This window comes from Terrapene carolina, unplaced genomic scaffold, assembly GCF_002925995.2.
Source record: "Terrapene carolina triunguis isolate 2854851 unplaced genomic scaffold, T_m_triunguis-2.0 Scaffold714, whole genome shotgun sequence".
Taxonomy (NCBI): domain Eukaryota; kingdom Metazoa; phylum Chordata; order Testudines; family Emydidae; genus Terrapene; species Terrapene triunguis.
This window is the reverse complement of record NW_020665065.1, coordinates 11,887,903-11,913,596: the sequence shown is the minus strand read 5'-3', so window position 1 is coordinate 11,913,596 and position 25,694 is coordinate 11,887,903. Positions and strand designations below refer to the sequence as shown.

General features: G+C 54.5%; 1 protein-coding gene across 1 annotated transcript in view; it reads right to left on the bottom strand.

Annotated features, from left to right (window-relative positions):
• DISP3 (dispatched RND transporter family member 3) overlaps positions 1-25,694 on the bottom strand; it is a 53,445-nt gene that overhangs the window by 23,100 nt on the left and 4,651 nt on the right. The window contains exon 2 of the mRNA XM_024210627.1: positions 636-1,596. Coding sequence (XP_024066395.1) covers positions 636-1,587 — 952 coding nt within the window. The 5' untranslated portion in view covers positions 1,588-1,596. The remainder of the gene's footprint in view (positions 1-635; positions 1,597-25,694) is intronic.

Below are 25,694 nucleotides of genomic sequence, written 5' to 3'. Positions count from 1 at the left end.
ACAGAGGGCCCCTGATCTCTGACTAGGATTCCTAGGCGCTATTCACTAGCAGCGGGTCCAGGGCTCACTGTCTGACTTGGGGATCGGGCAGATGATGGAGGGGACAAAGGGCCTGATTCCCCATCGCTCTGCACCTCGCACTGCCATTGACACCGGGTGCAATTAAAGCAGAAGGGCACCCGCTTTGCACTGGCGTTCGTGACAATACGAGGGGCAGGGCGGCAGAGGATCAGGCCGAAAGGACTCAGACCCAGGGCCCTTGCCCAGCAGTGCAGGGCTTCTGCCAGGTCCTCATCTCAGTGGCATGAAGACTGGTACTAAGTCATGAAACAGGGACGAGAGGGCAAATTCAGAGTCGGTTTCGCTGATCCAGTGACAAACCCACAAGGCCAGGGTGGGAAAACTCCACGGACATAACCCCTGAGACTGTCTGGAAAGGCAAAGGGAGAGCCTCATGCCCTAAAATCCTGAGCTCCCCATTCTACAGTCAGGCCAAACCTCCCCAGGGCGGACGGATATCAGCACTACTGTAGCTAATCTAGCTGGGCCCACAACAGAGGCGCTGTCCAACCATACAAGGCGACCCAGGCCCGGGAGACACCTCAGTCCAAGTCCACCCAACTGCCCAGGCTTACCTCGGATGTCGGCCAGGTCTTGCCCCATGCCGTCGTAGTAGATCTTGCCGCCCCGTTCGGTGGGGAAGAAGTAGGTCATGAGGGAGCTGGGAGGGGAGCAGTACGAGTAGGAGCCTAGAGGAAGATCCTTCAGGACCTCGTGGGGCTTCCAGCAGAACTCCCGGAAGTGGGGGTGGTCCATGACCTTCCGCTCGATCTCGTGGATGGTGAGCAGGCGCTCGGAGGTGAAGATGTTGTTCTCGGCATCCCCTCGGGCCAGGAAAATGAGTTCGATGCGCCAGTGGGCGTGCGTCTGGGTGTTGGCACTGACGTAGGCGCTGGAGTAGTCCCAGTGCGGAGCGCCCCGGGCGAGGCGGGAGGTTTGGTTCCCCGGGCTCTGCCGGGCCTCGGGCCCAGCAGGGCTGGTCCTCCCTCCACCCATGGGAAGCGCCGCGCTGCGCTTTGGCCTGGCCCTGCCGCCCAGCCCAGAGGCGTTGGGGTGGAGCTGCTGCAGCTGCTCGAAGATCAGCCGCTGCAGGGTCTCCGAGGTGAAATCGGCCAGGTCCCGGCGGTTCCGGCCCCACGAGCCGAACTGGGACTTGAGGGCCAGGGTGAGCGCATCGAAGCGCTGCGAGGACTCGTGGTTCCTGATCTCGAAGGCATTGTAGGAGATGTCAATATCCAGGGTAGGGTAGTGAAGGAACATGACGACGGCCAGGGCGGCGGGGATGGCACAGCCCAGGAAGAGGATAACACCAGCACAGCACGGGTTGGTGAAGACCCAGCCGAGCACGTTCCAAAAGCCAGACGCTGGCAGCATTGTCGGCAGCGGCCTGGGATTCCACTGGCATTTGCCGCACAGCTGGGGACCCTCGCTCCTCTTCCGGGGGCCGAAGGCAACCTCCTCCTCCTCCTCCTCCTCCTCCTCCTCGAGCCAAGCGTCTTGCAACAAGGGGTCATCCTCAGCGTCCATGTCCAGCGCCTGTTGTGAAGGGGGAGAGAAACAGGAGTGAGCAGGGCACCCGCAGGATGGAGAGAGAGCAGGAGGGAGCTGCGGCTGGGCCCACAGCGCCGCAAAGGGGCTGGGGGGGGGGGGGGGGGGGGGGATTGTCCCCGACAGCACAGGCCTTAGAGTCCCAGCAATGACTAGGCATGCCGGGCTCGGGGGAGGGATGGAGTCCCAGGCTCCCAGTTCATTCAGGCCCCGGCCTAGACCTTGCTGCTCCGTGCTACAGCCGTGCCAACCCTGCCTCCTTGCTAAGCTCCCATAGCAGCCAAACGCCGGGACCCTGCCCAGCTCCATCCGCACCAGGCACTTCAGACACGGGGATCGAAAGCGGCCTGCGCCGCTGTCCCAACTTCTGGCGCTTTGTCAGAGGGGCCCTGTGTGCCTCCAACGGCCATCGGACGCAGCCCGGAGGGAATCTCTGGGCACGCAGCCCCCGCCTGCATTGCAGCAGCTGGGCCATTTCAGTTAGCCGGCCCCCCCTTCGTGCCCGGGAATAGTTTATGCCGTCAGATGAACACTGCCAAGGACTCCTCGCACTAAGGCTGGGAACCCAGATATTTATAGCCGTGTTATGTATCTTCCCTGACAACACGCACAAGCACAATTCATCCTGGTCCTTGGTATCAGTCCCCAAACCTCGCCCGCGCTGGGAACGGGCAGCCAGGCGGGAATCTCCTGGGCAACGCGTGAAAAATGCTTCTAACTTCCAGGAGACAATTGCAACACCATGGTCCCCGAGGGCAAAAGCGGCGGGCTGGTTTACCAGCAGTTACCCCAACACTTCGGCCTAGAACTGCCCAGCCTCAGGGCCCCCCAACCCCTTGCCATGGGAGTCCGTCGCCAGGGTTTACTTCATGAATTTGCATCCCTTGCTATGGAACAACTGGAAGCTACAAGCAATCCCCGTGGCTAGGGCTCTCTGGGGAGGGCGGGGCCTGCTCATGGTGGGGGCAGCGGGGAAGACAAGGACACACCCTGGAGATGGACGGACACCTCAGGACAAAGCGCGAGCAGGGGGGCTTCTTTCCATAAGGAAGCTATTAGCACAGTGGTTCTTGGCCTAGCCCATCCTGGGTTAAAGAGAGGTGTGTTGGGACCCCCTCCTCTCCAGCCAGGCAGCCAGGGAACCCCGGGCACCTGGTGGAGAAGCCCAACTAGCAATTTCCTCGCCCCTCCTTTCGGCAGCAAAGGCTGGACTCCTCCCCCTCGCTGCAAAGACCCGGTCCAGAGCCACAAGCAATCTACCCCCAGGGGAGAAATAGCATCAGGCTTCTGCTTTAATGGGGCTCCAAACACCAGGGAGACTAAAGGAAGCCCCCCCCCATGCCCTCGGGCCGCTGGAGCCACGCCCGGAAATATCCAAGTGTTGCAGCTGGGAGGCCAGAGGAGAGCTAGTTGTGGTCAGCAGATATGAGCGATGGGGGCGCAGCAGGGCTCACGGGCTGTTGGGGTGCAGTGGGGTTCACGGGCTGTGGGGGTGAAGTGGGGCTCCCAAGCTGGCCTCACCAGCTCCTACAGGATTTAAGCTCCCATTTTTTAAGTACAGATGAAGGCCCAAAACTCGCAAACTACTCAGCACCTGCGTCTCCAGCCGAAGCTAACGGCAGCGGCGGGTGCTTGGCCCCTCTGGAGCACCCACCAAACAGAGCACTCAATCAGCAGCCACTTTTGAGAACATCGGCCTGAGCGTCCAGCCCCCGGGGCCGTGAAGATCTCGCTCTGCAGGGCTGAGCCTGCACCCAGGCCATGCGCGAGAGCCACTCTCCGCGGGGCGATGCCAAGGGTCTCCCTGGTTCCACTCACAGGGGCAGTCTGTGCAAAGGGGGCTCAGTGCACGCCCCACAGTTTGGATAACAGGGCTAAGAGGGCTCCTAGCTGCTGCTACGGCCCCGTGCAAAGTGAGGAGAGGCACAAAGTCAAGAGGAGGAGAAAGGGATGTTGAGAGGAGAGGATGGCGCAGAGAGTCACTCTGAGTCCCACAGCTCCCGTCCCAGCAGCGGCTGCAGTGGGGGCTCTGCACATCCATTCAGTTCGGGCAGCAGGTACCGACAAGGCCCCGGGTGCATGGACAGGCCCCTCATCCACTGTGCAGCCTGCATCCCGTTCCCTGGCACGGCTGGGTAGCTGCTGCATCCGCAAGCTGTGGGGCGTGTCCTGGGGAAGGAGCCTTGGCCGCTGCAGAGCACGGGGATCAGCAGGGGGTCTTTGCTTCCAGGAGGAGAAAGCTCTGGAGCTGGGGCCATGCATCCCCTCCCCCATCCCACCCGGGATAAGTGCTGCTCTCAGCCACCACCAGCGTCCATCCAAAGAAGCCTCCTCAGAGGAGTTGCCCCAGATTTACGGCAGGAGAATTTGGCCCAGAGTCCAGTTTTACAGGGACCTTCCCATAATGCTCAGCACCTCCCCATCACACTTCCCTGGACACACAGGTGGCGACGGCCTGGCCATTCCCTTGTGGCACACGATCCTACGCAATCGGCCAGTAGCCCTGTACACTAGCCCACGCTCACGTCGCTGTGGGAGAAGCTACCCTGAGTCACTGCCCCACCTCCACCCCGGGCTCGCTCGAGTCCTCCGTGAGGAGCTCCCGTCTCCCCCCACCTCCTCGCCCCTTCCAGCCCAGCCAAAGAAGCCCCCAGCAACACTGGGAATTGTCACAACACATTAAATCCCATCTCGTCAGCCACAGACGCCGGGATTGTTCCGCCCACCTGCCGCGTCTGCAGAGGGAACAGGCGGCTCGGCGGCAACGTGCACGAGTGTGTTCCCAGCCTGCCTGCCTCCGCCAGTCTGCAGGGAGCTGTGCCCAGCTCCCGCCCTCGCCCCTCACTCTGCTCCGCTCCCCCAGGGCGCGGGAGCAGGGGACGTGGCTGAAGTCTCCCTTTCACCAGACTCTTAATGCAGATCTCAGGGTGCAGGGGGACGCGGGCCAAAAAGGGGGTCACTGGAGTCTGCCTCACAACACTCCGCTCCATTTCCCCACCCTAAAAAGCTGCAGCTCCAGCACTATCCCCGGGGGAAGGCAGCAAAGGGGTGTCTCCTTAGAGCATTCAGGAAGATCCTGGCCGTGCCAGAGGGAGTAGGGCTGGGTTCAGGATCAGCTAAGGGGTTATTTAATTTCCAGCACCAGGCAGGGCACCCTTTGGGTTTCACTGCACATCCGTGCGGCGCTGCACAGGGTTCAGGCCCTGGGGAAACGCCAAAGCAGATTAACAACGCTGAGCAGAGAGGCTAGTGTTGCTCACATGATCAACTTCAAGCCAACCTCCACCCAGCCAGTATTTGTGTATGGGTGCTGGAGATCTTAGGTCCAAACCCTGCTGATGACCCATGTGGAAACGATGCTATAGACATGCAATTACATTCCTCTGACCTCCCTTCCCACTGCCCAGACACCTCACCTGGGGGCCCCCATTTCCCTCCCAGGGGATGGGAGTACCACAGGACCCAGCCAAGGGCAGGTATATAATTTTTTTTAAATAATCTTAGTGTGAAAGCGAGGTAAAAAGCTATAATCATTCCGCATTTATTGAGCTTCTGAGGAGAGGCGGGAAAAGCCAGTAATCCTAAACAGGAGTGCCTGTGCGTGACAAGAAAGGGAAGAGGGGACACAGAGAGAGAGAGAAACTGACATGATAACAGTGCAGGAGGAAGAATAATCACACCCTCTTCTTTTCTGACCAAAGCCCAGGAAGCTGCAATCTGAGGCCACGTCTACACTACAATGGTCGGTCGACTCACGTCGCATCAGTATGCAGCCACTGACTTGTCTATTGCTCGGGTGCGTGCACGCTTGGCTGCTTGCGTCAGTGCTGGGTGTACTCACAAGTGGCTGTGTCAATGGAAAAAGCCGTGCACCATGGGTAGGTTTTCCAGCGTGCCCCATGCCGCTGGCTGGCACAAGCCTCGTGCGACATTTTCACAGGGCTTCTGTGAGACACCAGCAATTCGCCCAGGAATTTGCTAGGAACCGGGGGTCACGTACGCACAATGCCACTTCTTCCATCCCATGATGCAGGGCATTGTGGGACAGCTGCTGGAGGACTGTTAGGGTGGACACAGGTAATGCAGCATCTACACTTGCACCGCGTCGACAGAAGTCATTCGGAGAGGTGGTGTTATTGCCTCACTGTAACGGGGGGCTTATGTCAGCAGGAAACCAATATAGGCGGAAACGCATGCACCATGAGCTGAGACAAGTCGATTTAGGTCGACCTAACTTTGTAGTGCAGATTGGGCCTGAGGCAGGATATCAGACGTCAAGATCCCCACCCTACCCGTTGCTTCTAGCCCAACTGGGGCTAGGAAGCTGCTTATAACGGGAGTTACGTTGTATCCCTGTCTAGGGACACCTCCTCTTACCAGAGGTTTGGGGCCTTTATTAGCGTAAATCCAGAGTCACTCCACTAATGCCAGTGGAGTTCCTGCTCCAGGATGACACACCCCAGTGTAAATGAGATCGGAGTCTGGCCCCTGGGTGGGATCCGAAGGGAGTTGCCTCCAGGAGATGGATTGGAAGGGAGGGGAAAGGGCAGGAGGAAATAGGGGGGGGGGATCTTCAGGGCCTAGCGTCTGCTCCTAGGGAAAAGGAAGGACCCGGAGGAGGGCCTAGTTGACAACAGAACAATTCCTGCTCCTCTCTGCAGGTGGAGGGGCCGGCCATCGGGAGCATTTTCCCCTGGCTCAGCTCTGCACCTCCTCCCCTGCTCTGAACTCCCTTCAAAGGAGACTTCACCACGGGTGCAGGTGCATGGCCAGACGCAGCCCAGCCTCACCCCGGGACTCGGCTCTCACACAGCCATTCATTGGTTCACGGCTGGGTCGAGATGAAAGCGGATCTAACCCCTGGCCCGGCACCGAAGGAGATGGGCAGCGGGGCTCCAAGAGCAGAGAGCTCTGAGAAAACTGCATTTCCTCTGCTCATTAACCACTCAGGAGCAAGCTCGCCTTCCCTCTGCTGTGTTGTCTAGCATCAGCGTCAAGCCAGCGGGCCCTGATCTCGCAGCCCTAGTCAAAGCTGGCTCCTGTGGGGACTTTGCCCGCATCAGGATTGCAGGATCAGAGGACAAGGCCAGCTCTGGCTGCCGAGGCCGTGCAGAGAAAGGGCTGGCTTGCCCGGCGCTCCCTCACCAGCCATGGATCACGCGCCATGCGAGCCGTCACACGCCATCCAAAGAGAGCTACTTGCTGGCTGCAGTTACGCTGCTGCCGAGGTGCACACGTGTCTCCTAAAAAGCCGGACAGCACCCCGAGGCGGCACGTGTTGGACGGCAGCTCTGGGACCTAGGTGACACTGGGCAGCTCGCCACATGTGGGGGGAAGGATGACGAGGCACCAGCCAAACATGCCCAGACTAGGCACTGACACTGCCCACCCCTCGCAGAACGAAAACGGCAGGGTTGGGAGTCCCTGGGGGATTCTCTCTGCCACGGCTGGCATCAGCAGGGATCTTCTTGGGAGGGCTGCACTAGAGATGGGACTAATGGGTGGCGTTGGGACCTTGATCACATTTGGGCTTGGGTTAGAGGCCAAACCAGGGCTAGGGTTAGGTTAGGCTTCAATGGCAGGGGGATCTCCTGGGCTGTCACTCCCCCTTCCAACTTTGGAACAATCCTGGACCCCAAAGGGTGGCTGAATCCCCTGAAATGAGGGGAGGCAGCTCTGATTTGAGGACCCCCCTGCAGGCTCAGCTCCAGCTTGTCCTGTAGGATGGGGGAGGGGAGGGGATCGAGGAGACACATGGAAAAACAAATCGAATCCAAAAGCACGAAAGAAAGGCACAGACGCCAAACATCTGTCATGCTCCCCGAGTTGCACGCTCCACTCTTGACAACGTAGCCACGGCTTCCCTGCGCAGCTTGCTCGGCCTCGTTGGACTGCAAGCTTTTTCAGGCAGGGACCAGTCCCCTCTGCAGTGGCACAGCCCAGATCCTTGCTTCCAGGCTGCAGGTGGGAGTGGAGAGCTCTGGTGCCCTTCGCCAGGTCACACCATCCTGATTCTCCAGTGGGTTTTACACCAGGAATGTCCGAGTGCACAGAGAAGCTCGGGAAGAATCAGAGTCAGGGGCCTTGTAGCCACACACCCATCCCCTTTTCTGCGGGGGGCAGGGGAATCCCTGAAAACTGAACAGTCCTGCCACTGCCGCTTGGCACCAGGACACGAGGGATCACAGCTGCTGCCTGTAAAAACAGGCACACGCCCTCGTAAAGCAAATGCTAGTTCAGTCTGCGGAGGAGGAAAATGCTTTTGTTCCCGTGGCACAGCCACCCCATCTGCAGGCCTGGATCCGCCTGCGAGCGCGCCCTGTCCCACCCCAGATGACCCCTGGGTGAAAAATCTGGTTTTCAAGCAGCTGCTAATCTGCTCAGCTGTTCTGCCACAACTCGCTCTTCCATCCCTCCTTCCCACAGCCCGCCCGGCACAGTCCTCCTCTGCGGCTGCCGCTCACTGCACTCCCACGCAAATGCACACTGCGTGGGCAATGCCCTGGCTTTCAGATCGCCTCTCCCACCACGGATGCCCATTCCGTGCAGCAATCGGGAACCAGAAAGGGCAGCGTGGAAAGGGACACGTCCGGCAAAGGGACACAGGCAGAGGGGCTGACACAGAGCGTAGCGTTAGGTGCTGTTGCTGGGTCTCTTTGCACTTGTGATCTGAGCAACATGATGGCCATTGTAGTCAACCCCCGCCACTTGCACTGACTTTATCCAGACGCCCAGCTGGAGAGCACGCACAGTGTCCATTTCTGCTAAGCCTCTGCTCACAGAGCCACCCTGCGGGACTGCACCATGGCAGACCCCCCCCCCACACACACGTGCCAAGCCAGTGCAAGTCACTGGGAGAGGGGTCTAGCGCCCACTTTGACCCAGCCAAGCCACGCAGAGGAGAGCCGAGCCCTGTGCCTAACCCACTGGTTCCAGCAGTGGCAGCTTGCCCCACCAGCTCCCCGGGAAGTCACTGGGTGGAAATCTCGCTTTGCTTCTGCTGAGCAGGGACTGTGCATCGAACGTGCGGCCAACCGCACCCACCCCAATCTCGCCCAGACATGTGCTCCTCTGAGGTGCCTTCCTCCAGCCACTTGAGGACGGCGAGAGAGGGAGAAAGACGCAGGTTCAGCAGCACAGCTGAGCTGGGAGCGACCGTGCAGAAAACTATCCACCCCAGGGAGCGTGTGGGGCGGGGACGAGTCCCTAATCAAGCAAATAAAAAGCCTTTGTGGTTCCTCAGCATCCAGCCCTATGGACCAGAGCCAGCCACGATTCAGTTCCATTCATCCTCCTGGGATGCCTGCCAAGGCTGCCAACATCAGGGAGCTCAGCCTGCCCCCTAGGAGGGGCTGGGACAGGCGCGTGGTCCTGAAAGGATCAAGAGCCTGAGCTGATGTCAAAGGGCCCAGCTCTCCTGAAGACGGTGGAGTCAATAATGCAAACAGGCACCAGCTGAGGATCTGGGTCTGCACCTCACCCGCCAGCACAAGCAGCTCAGGGGATGTGTGTGTTCTGGGTTTGTGCAATGCACTGCACGGGGGGGTCCCGGTTCATGACGGGGGCTCCTAGGCACTGCGGTAATGCTAATGTCAATTTGCGGGGGGGAAGGGGGAGAGAAGTCATGGCTACTGCCTGGACTCGATCTCCAGTTTTGCAGACAAATGGGCACCACAACAGGAGAAGCCAAGACCCCACCCTCACGCTGGGCCCCATTCTCCCCTGCCTCGCCCCCGGGGCTCATCACCTGCACCTGGGCAGAGTGGGCTGCATCAAATGCTACCCGCGGGGTCTCACGCCCCCGCAGCATGAGCGTACATGACGGCACAAGAGGCAAGGCCAGGCAGAACCAGGCCCACCTTACCGTTCTACCTGGGAGCAAGTCAACCTGGCGTCTTGTTGCCATTTACCAGGCTGACTAATGGTTTAATTCGTCATTTAAGGGGCTGCAGACCAGGGAAGCGCCAAGCTCTGAGTCATTATCCCTATAGCTCTGTAAGCATACCCAACTCCCAGCATACAAGAGGAGGCTGGGCCAAATTGGAATCAGCAAGAGTTTTACCAGTCACTGGAGTGGGCAGAATCTGACCCTTCAGCTCGTGCCCCCAGAGATCTGCAAGCACTTTCATTCCTTCACACCCAGGCCCAGCAAAACCTCCACGACAAAGGATGATTTCGATTGAGTAAACTCTGGGATACAAAGCAAGTCATCACCCAGTCAGGGAGAGGCAGTGACAGACAAGGAAGCTAATTATACCTGACCCGACTAATTAATGCCGACTTTCTGATTAAAAAATCCTTGCTAGTGTTCCATTTCAATTACTCGGTTGCTCCTTTTACAGGAAAAAGGGAACTGTGCGCACCAGCGAGACCAAAAGAAAGGGAGCCAGAGAAAAAGGCTAGAAGTGGGAGGGAAAGACAAGTTCTGTAATATGCGAGCTCCCGATCGACAAAATAATTAAACTTCACATTCCTGGCTCCCCCTGGGCAAAGCTTCCAGAGCCCAGCTAACCGTTCGGAGGCTGAATTTGTATTCCTGAAACTTCACAGAGTTGCTACAGGAGGCAGCTTTCAGCCTCTTCGTCATCTAAATAAAGTCTCTACGGGGGGGCTTTGTGCCTTCTCACACAGCTTGCAAAATCATTTGATCAGGTGCCAGCTCAGAGGAGCAGCCAAATCGCCGTGCGGAACAGCCAGCACAACCCTGCGTTGATGAGGTCCAGGGTCTTCTCTGGTCTCCACTTCCCCATGCCAACACGACCGTGGCTTGGTTAATTCATTAAGCCTCACAATGCCCCGTGAAGTAGGGTGGTGTCACCCCCATTTCACCCATGGGGAAAAGGAGACACACAGAGGGGATGGCCACATTTTGTGAGCGTCCCTAACAGGAGACACCAAGCATCGGATATTCAGAAATGCTGAGACCCCCCTGGCATTGTGGGGCTCGGCATGGGCGCCGGCTGGGACATGTCCTGTTGTCGTTAACGGGGATACTCACATGCTTAAAGTCAGGCATGTGCTTAAGTACCTTGCTGAATCAGGGCCCGGGCCTCCTGTCTTGAAGCCCTGTGCTGGTGCCACCCATCCATCCTTCCCCCGGATGTTGCAAGCCATGCAGATTCTCTCCTCGTACCGTACATAGGTGCTGACTTTTGGTTTTGCTGGTGGGTGCCCCACATCAGCTCTGCCCCCTTCCCCGAGTGCCTCCTGCCCACCACTCACTCCTTTCTGTCCCCTCCTGCCTTAAGGGCGGGGGGGAGGGGCAGAGAGGAGCGAGTAGCGGGGCAGCCCCACTCAACAGGGCCAGCCGCTGACCAGCTGATTGGCAGCCAGCTCCAGGCTGCCAGAGCAGCAGCCCCCCCTATTTTTTCTCCATGGGTGCTTGAGCCCCTGAGCACCCACGGAGTCGGCACCTTTGGTACTGAACTATGCAGATCAGCGACAAGGCGTTAATCAATTGTCTTTCTTGGCTCTTTGCATTTCCCTTTCCGTTCGCTCCAGATCCTTTGGAAAGATGCACACAGGCCCCCAGGCACTTTACAGATCAGAACGACATCAAGACGCCCCAGCAGCACGCTGGTGTCGGAACTGCCGGGCGATGATGCGGACATGGGTTTGCTGGGAGAGAAGTCAGAGGAAATGAATTCCACTGGATTTTTCTTTTTCTCTTAAAGGGGCCATCCTCTGCCATCTGAAGACCCCGGAGAGGGAGCGGGGCAAGACTTCACAATGGGCCATATGCAAGAGGGAAAGCTGACTAAACTCCCAACCCTTCTGCAAAGAATCAAGCATACATACACGCCTAATTAAGGCCTTCTCTTTCAAACCAATGACCGTCTCTGTCTCACCTTTGCCCTCGCTTTCATTTCCAGCCTGCCTGGCGCCGCTGCATGGGAAGTTTTCATCCTGGTTAACATCAGCACAGCTAGAGATGGAAGAGGCCAGTTAGATCTAAGGTCTTGTCTCCACCGGGCAAAAAGGCTGGCTAGAGTATTTGTAGTTTGCGACACCTGTGATACCCTTGGTACCCACATGCAACTGCCATCCCAGGTGTCTTACAAGTGGTGACTGGACCAACTTGAAATTACACACAAAAATCCTACACTAAAAGAACAATATGGTTGCCAAGTCAAACCCTCAGAAGTTAGGAAATGCCAGAATTAAGGTTGCTTGTGTAACCTTAATTCAGCCCCCTTGTGTGTACGCTTTGATACAGTCTTTAATGCCATGCATCACATACTATTTTTTCTACGGGTTCTCTCCCTCAGTCAGTGTCCTGATGGATGGTGCTCACCGAATGAGCAGCGATTCAATATTTTGTTTTTCCACTGTGCGGTCCCAAGCCTTATTTTACCGCACACTATTCAAACACTGCTCTGAAGACAGAATGGTTAGTGTCCTCCCAGACTTTCCTTCGGAGCTCAGAGCTGTAACATCTGAGTGCTTCGCAAACATGAATGGAGTTATTTTCACAGCACCCCTCTAGGTGAGGGGTGGTATTATCTCATTTTACTGATGGGGAACTGAGACCCAGATTAAGGTCTAAAGTATCCACTAATTTTGGGGGGGCTTTAGCGTGACATTTTGGGGTATGTCTGTGCCAATGAACCTGAAGCAAGTATGGCCTGTGGCAGCCCAGAGCTGCCATTGCAGGGGAAGTCCTGCTCAGCCCGGGGCTGGAACAAGCCCAGCGCAGATGGAATCTTCAGGGCAAGTCTAAGGAATCTGTACTGAGCATGTGAGAAGTGGGATTTCCCCCCCCACACACAGATTTTATAACAGCCAAATGTGGGTGGATTTTCACAGGGATAGCAAAAGACACACGCATGACACAAAGCACCCGCCTACCAAGTGTCGAGTCGCTGCTCCAAAGCGTGAAGGTGTGAGAGCTCTTCAAAGAAAGAGTCACCAGCATTTTTTTTAAAACATGGGGAAAACGATGCATTTTTTCCCTCATTCTCAAGAACAGCTGAACCATTTGGGCAGAAATTAAAAACAAACCAAAAAAAAAAATAATGATCAGCCTGAGGCAGACGCTCGGCATGGAAAATTTCAGCCCAAATGATTAAAATCTGGCAAAGTTATAAAAAACCAAAAACAGGGTCTTATCATGGGAAGCGTCAGACAACCTTACCAGGCAGTGCTATCAGCCCCACCTAGAATATCCTGCTCCAGCGGATCGTTCACTAGACTACGAGTCAGGAGATTTGGCTTCTGTTCCCAGCTCAGCCACTGATCTGCTGTGTGACCCTTGGACAAGTCATTTCAGCTCTCCTTGCCCGTCTCGTCTATTTCTGCATCTGTTCAGCACCTAGCACCAGGGGGTCCTGATCTCCATCAAAGCCTCTGGGCACTACCACAGCACAAAGAATAAAATAAAGGGCAGAGTATAATCCCACCCCCTAGAGAGCATTTTACATCTTAAATGACACTTGATCTTAGGAAAGCAGATGGAGGTTGGCTAAGAAAATGAATCATGTGTCTCTCTGGGTTCTTGCAACCAATTATTGGGGGTGCTGAAACATAGCCCCTTGGTTTTAATCATACAAAACCCCTTCTGCCGTGTTTGCTACTGGAGTTATTTATGTATTGTTTAATGCTAAAGCCCCACTGGGACTCAGGTTTGTGGCATATGGCGTAAGTCTACACTGCGAGCCTCCCAGCTTGGGTAGACAGACTTGTGTTAGTGGGGTTTGCGCTAGGGCGTGAAACACAGCGGCGTGGACCCTGCGACACTGGCGGAGGCGCTGGCTAGCCGCACAAGTTCTGATCTGGGGGTTATGCCGGGGTGAAGCTATTTCTAGCCCGCTGACACAGCTTGCTCCCAGCAATAGTGTCGACACCCTTACAGGCTTCCACCCGGCAGCACCGAGCAAACGGAGCCACCGAGCTGCTTCGGAAGTAACAAGCTTGGTTAAAAAGTTGCTGGGATTGGGCCTGAGCCAAGCAAAACGCTCAGCCATGTGCGTGGGGGCCCCACGAGAACAAGCTTGTTAAGGGGGGATGGATTTCAGTGCTCCGGCTGCCACCCCTCCCGTTCCTGCGTTTAGAGCCGCACCTCGGTACATCAGTGAAGAAACACATCTGCTACATGAAAGCCGGGCATGATTACAGCCAGGAAGGAATCTCACACACCAGGATCCCCATTTGAGTCCCAGGTCCCCACAGCTCCCCCTCCACCTCACCCTTGACAAGGCGGTGGGCTGTTGTCAGCCCCTCTGGTCCATTTAATATTCCAACCCATGCTCGCCGGCTCCCCCGTTTACGTCACCGTGGGCAGCAATGCTGTTCTTTGCTCAGCTGCCTCCCTGGGCCTGCTTCTAAGCTCTGACCGAGCTCCCTGGCACCGGCTTCGCACAGGGCTGGCCAGGGAGTACTGACAAGGGGGAGGGTGGCTGGGCATTGGCCTCTGTCTGCAGCTCCCCTGCAATAGCATGCTCTTTAGTGCATGGTGACGCTGACGAGCGTGTCCTGATTAACCCCCAAGTTCCCCTTTTGAGAGTCTCCTCATAACCTGACAGCCGGGAGAGCAGCCTCCCCCCCCACACCAATATGCCAACCACTTGCCTACCAACACGGAGGGTAAAGAGGAAAAATCTGTGGGCCTGATCCTTCGGCGTAGGCCATTGCTTTGCACGGTGTCACCAGAATAATCAGCCCCTACACCGGCCCCGGCAGAATCACCCCAGTGTCAGGGACTGAGACACAAACTAGGGGCCCTTTCGCCACTTGACCACCCTACTGCAGGCATAGCAGGAGAACGTGGGTGTGCCTGGAGAAGAGGGGGCCTGGCCACAATACCCCTCCACCAAACCTGTGTTTTTACCCTGTTGTTTTCCTTTTCACGCTGTAACACAGAGCTGGAGTAACAGCCACAGTGTCGCCAACCCTCCTGGTTTCATGGCGAGGTTTGCCATATTCGGGGCTTTTCTTAAAGCCCCAGCTCCTGGAGTCATGTGAACATGTGAGACTGTCAGCTTTCTTTTACATGTCATGGATGCAGAGAAAAAGCTGGGAAAATGAGATTGCTAAAAAGCTCAGAAACCAAAGGGCAAGAAGAAAGTGACCCTAAAATTTGTTACTGGCTGAAAAAAAAAATCATGGTTTTTAAAAATCATGTGATTTGGGGGGGCCCCACTCCTGCTGTTTGGATGCAAAGGAGAGTGTTGAGCCCATTTTGTGCCCCACCTCCTGGCCAGCTCTCTGTGCCATGGGGAGGAAGCTCACCAAAGTCTTCAGTGTTCTAGTGCCACTGGGGGCCAGTCTGCGCGGGGGCTATTTGTACTGGCATAGCACATCGCCGTGCAAATCCCGACTGTAGGCCTTGTCTACACTAGGGGCTGCAATGCAGCATGGGGCAGGCCCGTCCTACCTCGCCGTGAGGGGGTTTTCCGCTGCCGTAGGGAATCCACGTCCCCGAGCAGCAGCAGCTAGGTCAACAGAAGACTTCTTTTGTAAACATCGCCACATCTGCACCAAGGCTTAGTTCAGCTTAACTCCGGCGCACAGGGGTGTAGACTCACGGCACAGGTGTCATTCAAGGCTTGCAACGGAACCGCTTACCCTGGTGCGACACATTTACACACCCGTGTAGCTACGCTGGAACAACAACCCTCAGTACAGGCCTGCCCTTAGACTTCCGCCATTGCCTCAGCAGAGCAGCGACTCAGCCTCACACACATAAATCAATGGTTTCTTCTTTCCATTTGAGACAGCTCTACCAGTTCCACGCGCCCCCTTTGCTTCCCAGGCTTGGAAGGCATGAGAAGACAGTACCTTGTGGAGGGAGGGGCGTACGAGCCACACACATCAGCCATCCCTCATTCCAGACACAATTTAACCTCCATTCCACATGGACCAGAAGGTCTCACTTTTATTGCTATAATTTACTGACACCAGAAATGCCAGACTCCAGACATCGAGGTTAGAGGGGACGTTATCTGGGCTAGAAAATTGATCCCAATGGCACTTTAACAGCACTCAGCTCTTCTATGGCATTTTCCATCCCTAGAGCGCAAAGTGCTTTGCAAAAGAGTGTAAGTGTTGGCATAGCCATTTTACAGATGAGAAAATGGAGGCACAAAGAGGGGGCAGTGAGTTGTTCGAATCTCATAAGGCAAGTGTGTCTGTGGTATTCATCTGCTCCCCATAACCGTAGCATCTGAGCCCCCCACAGTCTTCAATGTAGTTGTCCTCACTGTACTCCTGAGAAGCAGAGAAACGCTACTACCCTCTTCTTACAGAGGGGAAACTGAGGCACCAAGTGGTTGAGCTGCTTGCCCAAGGTCACACAGGAAGTCTGTGGCAGAACAGGAACTGAATGCAGTTCTCCCAAGTCTGAGGCTAGAGCCCTAATCCCTGGCCCATCCTGCCTCTCAACTGCCCCAATCATTCTCTTGTGTCCCTGTGTACCCCACTATTCAGTGCATATCTGTGGTATCACCTTCTCCTGGCTGGTCCACAGAGGATAAGAGTCTCCTACATCTACCAGGTGATGGAGTTATCCCTTGAACTCAAGTGAAGGAGACATGCTTTTAGTGCTGAATTCATTCCTGGGTTAATTCCCCAGTGACCCCTTTTCATGACAAATCCCTACAGCTGGTTTGGGGGTCACTGGGACAAAGCCTGCTCTCACTGAAATCAACGGGAACGCTCCCTTTGGACCCAGGAGGTCCTGGCAGCCTGCAGGGCAGGGTCTAAGTAGGCTCACGTATCCCCTGCTGGGCTGCCCTCCCCCTTAGAAATGTATTCAGCCAGCTGCTACCCTCACATGGAAACCTGACACTTACAGAATTATATCAATTAGCACTAATTTCTCATCTTCCCGGGATCAGGGAGAAATCTGGAAGCAGAGGCGTAAAACCCAGAGACTGGAGTGCCTCCGCCACCGCAGCTCTGGCCAAGCGCGGGAGGGAAGCAGCATCGTGACTCACCGAAAACTTCCCCAGGGATGGGGCGGAGTGGGGGGGAAGAGGGTGCTTTGGTGCTTAAACAGCACATCTGCAGCTGCCCTGCCAGGACGAGGGCTTAGAGCTCCAGCCAACTGTGCCAGCCATGCAGAAACTCCCATCAAGGGCTCCCACGGCTCAATGGACACAGCCCTACAGACCGTTTGCCCGGGGTGCAGGAGGGGACAGACGGGGAGAATGAGCAAACATGCTTTAGGGGCACCTTAATCTCATTTAGAGCCCAAGATCCTTCCAATGCAAACAGGGGCTGCTGCAAAGAGATATTCCCCAGCGTTTGCTGGCTAGCACCTGAGAGAGAGGGGCATGCTGCCGGGTGGGGCAGGTCCTGGGCTGCAGCACTGTCCAGGGTGCTCCATAGGGTGTGGGAGCTGCTGGCAAGGAGGGCTGGGAAGGCAGATGAAGAAACAGGATTATGCTCCCCCTCCTATACCCCCTGCCCCCCATACACCCACTAACTGTTGCTGAGAAGTTTGTGCTGATTCCCATGAGCATTAAGTCACATGTTTTCCCCTCCATTCCGTTAGGGAGGGGAAATCATGCTGCAGGGAGCCCAGCTTCTGCAAGAACCATGGTGACCACAGGCCAGGCTGTGGTGGCAAAATGCCCCTACCCGGATGGGATGGGCCTTGGCCGATCTGAGTTCAGCCTGGATCTCCCTGCCAGGCCAGTTCTGCAGGGGACAAAACCTCCCAGCCTCCCCCTCTCCCCCCCCCACACACACACACACACACACACACACTTCCCAAGTCCAGCCTCATGGAGTTTTCCCAGCCCCTATGCAGTGCAATGACCCAGCCCCAGGGAAATAAACAGAATATACCACATGATACCCGAGGGGATCTGCCCATAGGATGCACCCCACACACACCCCTTCATAGGCTGAGATGCTGCTTCCCCTTCTTATTTGAGGCCAGAGGCAAATGCTGCCGTTCTCCAGGGGATGGCCTTGTGGCTAAGGCAGAGGAGTGAGAGTCAAGGCAGACCTGTGTTCTCTTCCTGACTCTGCCACAGGTTCTCTCGCAAGGCCTTGGACAAGTCATTTAAGTGGATGTGCTGCAACTTCCACCATCTGTCAAGTCTGATATACTTGCGGCTCTTCAAATTCTATCCGTTCAGGGCCGACTCCCAGCTGGTGTTGGCCCAAGGCAGCAAAGAGAACTGGCTGGCTGTGCATGGTGCAGACATGGACAACCTGAGCTCCCCCCATTCCTACTGGGGCCAATGGGTGCTGTGGGTGTCAGGCCCCTCGGGAAGTCAGGCCCTCCACTTGCCTCAGTAGAATCACTGGAGCCAGCCCCCAGCTGGGACAGAGGAGTGGAATGGACAGAGGCAGCATTGGTGGGCAGGGGCCTGACCCAGAGCACACGGAAGTTGATGGGATATATGGGGCCAAACTCATCCTGCTGGAACTCTATTGACTTCACTGGAGTTGTGGCAGGGGTGAATTTGTGCCAAAGATTTTAGGTCACTAGGGATGTCTTAACCCAGCGAGTTCTGAATCACAGGAGACAAAACAGAAAGAGGCTTTTTTCCAATGGAAAGGTCATCCCAGGCTTACTATCTGTGCTACTCCACACCTAGTTCTCAGGTACTGGGATCTAAACAAGGTCCATCGCTTCACTGCGCCAGTTATATGGCAAACTGCTCTGCGAACTCCAGAGTAACGACTCGGTGACTTTCACGGAGGAACTCGCTCGGTGTAGCAGCAGCAGATTTACAAGACGGTAGCTTCTTATCTACAGATTAAGCAGTTCCATCGGGAATAAAACATTTACCTGCTGATGTATCGTGCTCTTGAATGGTGCTTTATTGCTGTGTATGATGCTGCAGAATCTTTATCGCGCTCTGTGCCCCGGGTGTATAGATACTAGTGACACCCAAGACCACAGCCTCTCTCCAAGCAACGCGCATGACCCACTAGAGCGGAGACGTGGGGGTTGGTAATTAGGGGTGGGGGTGGCTGATCTCAGAACTTTGAATTCATTTGACTGTGTAAAAATGACGGATGTCAACACGCATTGCAGACTCCAAAGGCACTTCAGTGGAGGGAGTAGAACTCCCAGAAATAGCTATTTAAACGCCTGCATGGATCCCCATACAAGTCTGAAACTAGCCAGAGTACAAGTCACTGCAAAAAAGCCCAGTGGGTTCGGAGACACAAGCATCTCTCTCCCCCCACAGGCCCAGTCCCAGGGTGTTCTGAGCCTGCTGCAGTTGGCAGCAAGCACCAGAGAGAACAGCGTTCTACCTGCTTTAAGCAATGGCACACGCTCTACAGAAAAACGGATTTGGCTTTCGAAACAAGCGTCGGCCTGGGTTGTCCAGATTCTCAGACCCCAGTTGAAATGGAGTCCACTGTTTTAGCGAGTCCCTTTCATGCTCTTGTGAGCCTGTCTCCGCCTTTTCATTTCAACTCAGCCAGAAAAATTGGCTTGGAGATTAAACTCAGCGCATGACTCGTTAGTGGGAGAGCGAGTGCGGGGAGGGGAGGGGAGGAAGGAGGAGGAGGAAGTTTCAAGAAAAACTGTTTGGGTTGGTTTTGATTTACAAGCAAGAGGGAGGCTTGCGCTTCACTTCTCTTTCACTTCACTTCACGCCTTTTAAACCTTCCCACAGGCATTCGATGGCAAGTCTGCAGCTCCCTCTTCCCAGGGAGGTTGTTTGGCTTGTTTACATGAAGAGAACAAAAAGCCCTTCCTTTGATTCGGGGAGGTGGGGGCTGCACATGTGGCTGTCCCCTGAGTAAGGGGGAGAATCAGGATTTGTCAAACTCTCTCTAAACCAGCACTAAGAAGCAGGTCACTCACCACGCCAGGTTACGACAGACGAGGACCAACCAGCCAGCACATAGCAGACCTCTCTCAGAGCAGCCAACACTTTGCATTTCTAGATCACATCCTCTTTTACCAGAGACCGTGCAAACCTTTCACTAACTAGGGTGACCAGATAGCAAGTGTAAAAAATCGGGACAAGGGGTGGGGGGCAATAGGTGCCTATATAAGAAAAAGCCCCCAAAATCGGGACTGTCCCTATAAAATCGGGACATCTGATCACCCTATCACTAACACCTATTACATTTCGCAGCCCCCTTGGGAGGGTGTGGGGATTATACCCGGCTTTACACACTAATAAACAAACACAGGAGCGACTTGCTCCTGCTCTCCCTGAATTCAGCCAAAGCGTCCGTTGACTTTAGCGAGAGCAAGATGAGGCCCAGCAGACTATGGCTCAAATGATCAAGTAGCCCCAGATCCCACTTGCCTCAGTTTCAGGGTACCCCATTCAAAACCTCGGGCATGATTTTCAAAAGCAATGGCACCCATCGCTTCAGTGAAGGGAGGCCCAAATTGGGTACTTCAAAAATCAGTAGCCATTTTTGATATATTGACCTACGTGATCTGCCCAAGGTCACACAAGCTGGCGGCAGACCCTAAACAGGAGCCAGGAATCCTGACACCCCTCCAAAGCCCAGGCACAACAGAGAGTAAAACAGCAATTAAGCAAAACCTTGTTATGCCTAGACCCAGATTTCCTTCTTTGCTGTCATTCTGCAAACCTAAGGCTCTTTTCGGTGCAGTTTGAGGGGAGCTGGCATGACTCCAGCTATGTATTTTTGTAGCTAGACTGGGAACGAAACAACATATGATCCTTGGATTGAAAGTGCCATGCAAAGGCAACGGAATATTATTTATTCAATTCACCGCTGGCTTAAGCAGGTGCAACTCCCTTAAAGTCAATGGAGCTGTGTCCACTTTTGCCAATATCCAAGCCAGTCCATAGCATCGACTGAGACCTCCATTCAGAGGACGGGAGAAAACAGAAGGGGAAGAGAAGAGCCCATGCAAAGGACACGATGCAGTCACGTGACAGTCAGCAGCTGATCAGATCATTCTACAGGTATCATTAGGACTGGGAATGCGGAGGAGCATCCCGGCGGGGGGAGAGAGTCACTCAAAAGGAACACCCGGAACAATTAGCATCCCGCCTCTCCGCAGCTCCACAGCACCGCCCTGGGCAGCCTGGGATAAGCCCAGCCAGAATTCCCTCGCCCATAGGTGGCAGGCTGGGAGAGATACAAAGGCCTGGTCCCCGACGTTAATCCTTCAACACAGCAGCAGCATGGCCTGTCAGTTCTCTCCTGATCCCCAGATAGGTCTCCTCTTCCTCCACTACACACACCCTGCTGATGCAGCAAAGGCAGAGGTTGGGCCTGATGACACCCCGGGTGCTGTCCCCTCACTCACATGCATGATCTGTGGTGTGATGTGGATCATGACCACCCTCTCCCTTTAACAGCACTGAGCACTTTACAAACAATTTCTCTGATTAACCCCGTCAGCAAAAAGGATCATTAGCTCCCTTTGCAGGCAGGGACGGAGGCTCGGGCAGGGTTGGTAGGTGGCTTGCCCAAGGTCAGTCAGCAGAGCTGGGATTTGAACTCTAGACCCAGGGCTAATTAAGAGTACAGAGGGCTCTCGTACCAGCTACACAAGTGCCAGGCAAAGGCATGCTGGGAAGGAAGAGAGTGGGCAACTGCAAGCAGACGGCACTGACACCCACTACTCAGGACTCTGCTACACCATGATCCAAGGGCTGGATCCTGAGCTCACAGATCCCATGTAAATCCAGAGCGACTCCAGTGATGTCACCGGACTGACACTGGAGCGAGTGAGATCAGCATCTGGCCCCAGCCCTCGAGTCCAGAGTGTGCGAATAAACGATTCTCACCTCTGACTCCCCCGTATGAAGAAGCGGCTACTCGGAGCGATCAGCAGCTTGAAAAAAAAACAAACACCAGACGACTGTCAGAGCCTATCTTTTCGTCCCCTGCATGCACAGCCGCCTCCCCACCTCCACAGCGTCTATGGAACGTGAACTGCCTTCAGTTCAGCAGGAATGTTCTCTATTAACAAGGTTTGGCTGAGATCAGAAATTAATGGTGCCAGCTCACGAGTCTGATGCCTTAAGGCAGATGGTGGGGAAAGTATTCCAGCCCCACTTCCCCCACCTCCTCTCCCAGCAAACAGAGAACTCTAGACAAGAATAAAGGGGGCAGGTGTCCAAGGTTACAGTCATCTGTGGAATCCTGATGTCTGTATCCAACATCGAACATACGTGAGGGCCCCTGAGCTGTGCCATGCACTCTGCTCTGAGCCCCGGGGCCTCTCTCGACTCCCGCCAGGCCTTTGGGGTGATCGCAAGGGCACAGGACTGCTTAGAGGTCTTTGCTGGGTGCCTTATTCACCCTCAGCTAAGGAGAGTGAGGCCCTGCTAATCTCAGGAAGGAAGACAAGGAGGAGATGCTGCTCCCATCAAAGGCAGTGGGGTGGTGCCAATGACCAGGAGGACCGGGTCCTACATTTGGGGGAAGGAAGCAAAATCAGGCAGCATCCAGATTCCTACACCCTTCTTTGTGCAGCTCCCGACAATCCCAGCAGGACTAGGACACAAGCTAACCCCTCACGGGGGGAAGGGGAGGGCACCCTCAGCTTCCGCTGAATAAAAAAGCTGCGAGGCAACAACAGCCAGGACCTGCGGGATCCAATGGGAGTGGACGGTGCTGTGCTTCCAGTACAAAATGGGTCTGATCCTGCTCCCATCCAGTCAGCTGGAGCTTGGCCACTGATGTCAGTGAAGGCAGGCAGGGGTCCCTAAACTACATCCTGCTCGGTCCTATGAGGTGCTGAGCACCCAGTGATGTCAAGAGGAGTTGGGAGCGCTCAGCACACCAGGGATCGAGGTGGTTGCTCTAATCACACAACGTCAGGCTCTCTTGGGGGGTTGACTAAGGTATTTCTAAGGCACCAAGCACTATGGGATCCAAGCTCAGACCCCCTTCCCCACGTAAAGCGTTGTCAAGGGGAAGTGTTCGCTGCTGAAAGCCGAAGGTGGCTAGGGAGGAGTGGGTGAAGCTGCCTCCGAGATTCGAGATGCACAGAGCAGTGCCACCTACTGTTACAGTTTAAGAACTCAGAGCTCCAAGATCAGGAAGGTATAAACTCCAATCAAAGGCTGTTAAATCCTAACTCTGCTGCCTGTCCCAGCTGCGGTCTGGGTAGAACCATTTACTCGAGAGACCTGTGGAAAATAAAGCTAATCCACACGCCTTAATGGACAGAAGTGCAGGCTGGTGAATGCAATATAAATAGCTCATATTCAGTAATAACCGTAGCCTGCTGATTGTCATATTCCCATCCCATGTAATTCTACTCAGCCGGCCACTCTCTTACTCACCCAAGGACCAAATTAATATCACAATGGAAAAGCTGGACGTTTCTACATAACCGGGCCAGAAATGAAGCGAGAATCGACTCTTTCATCTCTGATGAACAGTAAATCACAAAGCCACAGCTGTCTATGCTGCATGGAAGCCAGTGTCTCTTCCCAAATAGGGATGGGTAGGAGGAGATGTGGTACCTGTTTGTTCTGCCAGTTCCCAGAATAGCACCATCACACGCCAGCTGCAAAGCCATAAACCCAGAATCACACCTACGCACCCTGCTCCTTTTCCCCAAACCCACTGACAGCCCCATCAAGCGATGAGCTTCTTGCATCTGATCTATGGGGCCCATCATGAACCCGAAAGGCACAGCACCAGTGTTATCCAGCGCCACTTCTACACCCTACCATCCCTCCCCAAAAAATAAACCTGTAATGCTATCACTAGGTGCTTTTTCTCCCCACTCCTGAGCTAAAAAGCAACTACTTCCTCATTGCCTCCCCCTCCCCTCCCACCCCCCACCACCCACACACACCCCAAGCTCTGGAATGCTGTTCTGACAAGTGAAATGGACATGCTGGGTCTCTGTCACCAGCCTTGTAGGCAGACATCCAGGCAGTTTTGCAGCCCATTCGGGTTTCAGTCTCCAGTCCTTTCCATTCCACCCTTATCACCTTGAAACAGTGGGACAAACCCTGACCCCATCAAAGCCCGCAGGGGGAAAAACTCCCACAGTTCAGCCTGATAGTGAATCCAAATCTTCATAGCTCCGCTATGGGGCCTGAAATGTGTGTGTCACCAATATTGCTGCCACGGAGACAATGAGCCATAGGGCAAAACGGGCCATTATTCACAGGAGAAGCAAGACCCTGGACCCTGGATGTACTCGGACAAGCAGGTATCCAGCTACCTTCATTAGCAGATCCCACTTCAGCCACAGCAGGTTTCCAATTAATGAAACTGTTGCATTGCTTTTGAACAAAGCCACCCCCTGCCACCACCATCTCAATTAGCTATCTGCAGAGAGCTGGCACCTGGCCAGAGACAGGGCCCAGGAAGGGACTGGACTATGGCCTCCAAGCCTGCTGGACAAGCCACAGAGCTCAAGGCCTGTGTCTCGTGCACTCCAGGACCGAAGTCTGAATGGGTCAGAGCATAGCGTTCAAAGATGGAAGAGCCTATTGGACACCAGCCCCAGACCACCCAATCCCACTCCCGCTGAAATCAATGGCAAAAACAGTTTTAATGAGAGCCGGAAGAGGCCCACAGACTGGACGCACCAGGATTCTTGGCCAAAAGGAGCCAGCCTTGCATTGTGAATGGACTTCCACCACAGACAACCCCACCACCTTCCAGCTGGATGGAACATCTGTTCAAGGCAGTGCGACTACACAGTCAAACCACCTGAGAGTCACCGTTCTCACTAGCTAACGCCCCCACTCAGGGACCAGATCCTGCTGTCTTCACTCAGGCCTAACTATTGGAATCACTGGAAGTTTTGCCTGAGCAAGGACGGCAGACGCAGGCCCCGAATTGTTTGTTTTGATCCATGCACAGATGAATGGCTACATTGTTACCGTATTTTCTCTCTTTCTGAAGCAATTCCAAATGAAGGGGGATTAAGGACTCTGGAAGTCTCTATCCTGCTCATCTGAGAGCACATTTCTTCCACCAACCCCACAGGAGCTCCTGGAGCCTGCAAGCACAAAACAAGCCCAGGGACTGGACACAGCTTGGATTATATAATATACTGAGCAACAATCCAGTGGCGATTTGTTAAACAAGTAAAGGAATATTGGGAAGCAAACCAGGTCCACAGGTGAGCCCCTTTCTAAAGGGTTGGCTGTTCTATTCAAAATGGGACACAGAAAACGTATCCAGCCCAAACCAGATCTAGGTCTTCTCCCAGATCAAATAAGATTGTCAGGTAGGAACTAAGAATTCTCGGTTTCTACATCCGGGGGCTCTGGTTTAATGAATGGAAAACAGTCGTTTAAAACTAGTCTGTTCTTTTGGATCCCCGTTGGGCTCCCTAAGAGTCATTCCCCTGGCTTTGAGCATGATTGGTATTATTGCAGCGCTGACACATCCCAACCAAAATTCGGCTCCCAGTGTGCCAGGCCCTCACACACAGTCGACACAAACACTCACACACAGTAAGAGATGGTCCCTGGGCCAACAAGTTTACAATCCAATTGGCTTCAGAAGCATCCCTTACCTGGTATTACTTGAAAGGGGCGGAATGTACATATTTTAGGCCCCACTGCAACAAAGCATCTAAGCACACGCTTGAATCCATTCTTATTCATGAATGCACATGCTTAACTTCAAGCCCCGAGGATGTGCCTAAAGTTAAGCATGCACGTAAGTGCTTTGCTGAACTGGAATGGAGTGCAGAGAATCAGGGGCTTCACTTCCAGTGACAAAAACAGGCATAATCCAGCACTGAAAAATATGCAGCTAAAAAAAAAAAAAAAACCAATCATGTTTTTTTGAGACAACCTAATATTTCAGCCACTCGGATGCATTCTTTTTTTAGCCTTTATCCAGTGGCTGGAGCAAGAATCTGATCTGCTTTTCCCCTCTATGCGAGTTTTTAGCTCCTCTAAAGGGATGCTTCGAAGGACTAGACTGCTTCTATTCTTGTCGCTGGTTTAGCATTTTTATTTATTTATTTCCCCCCGCCAAAGAAAAAGCCCCGCAGATCCTATGCAGCCAAAATTACATACTTGTGGCTTGTTTTGACAGATTTTTTTTTTAAAGATCTGTATCCCCCCCCCCACCATTTGTGTTACTAATCGGTCTTTATATATTATTCTGCATGACTCAGTGTGATGCAGAGATCTCACAAAAAACTTCCCTCATGGTGCTGCAGAGGAGTATTAATGACAGCACCA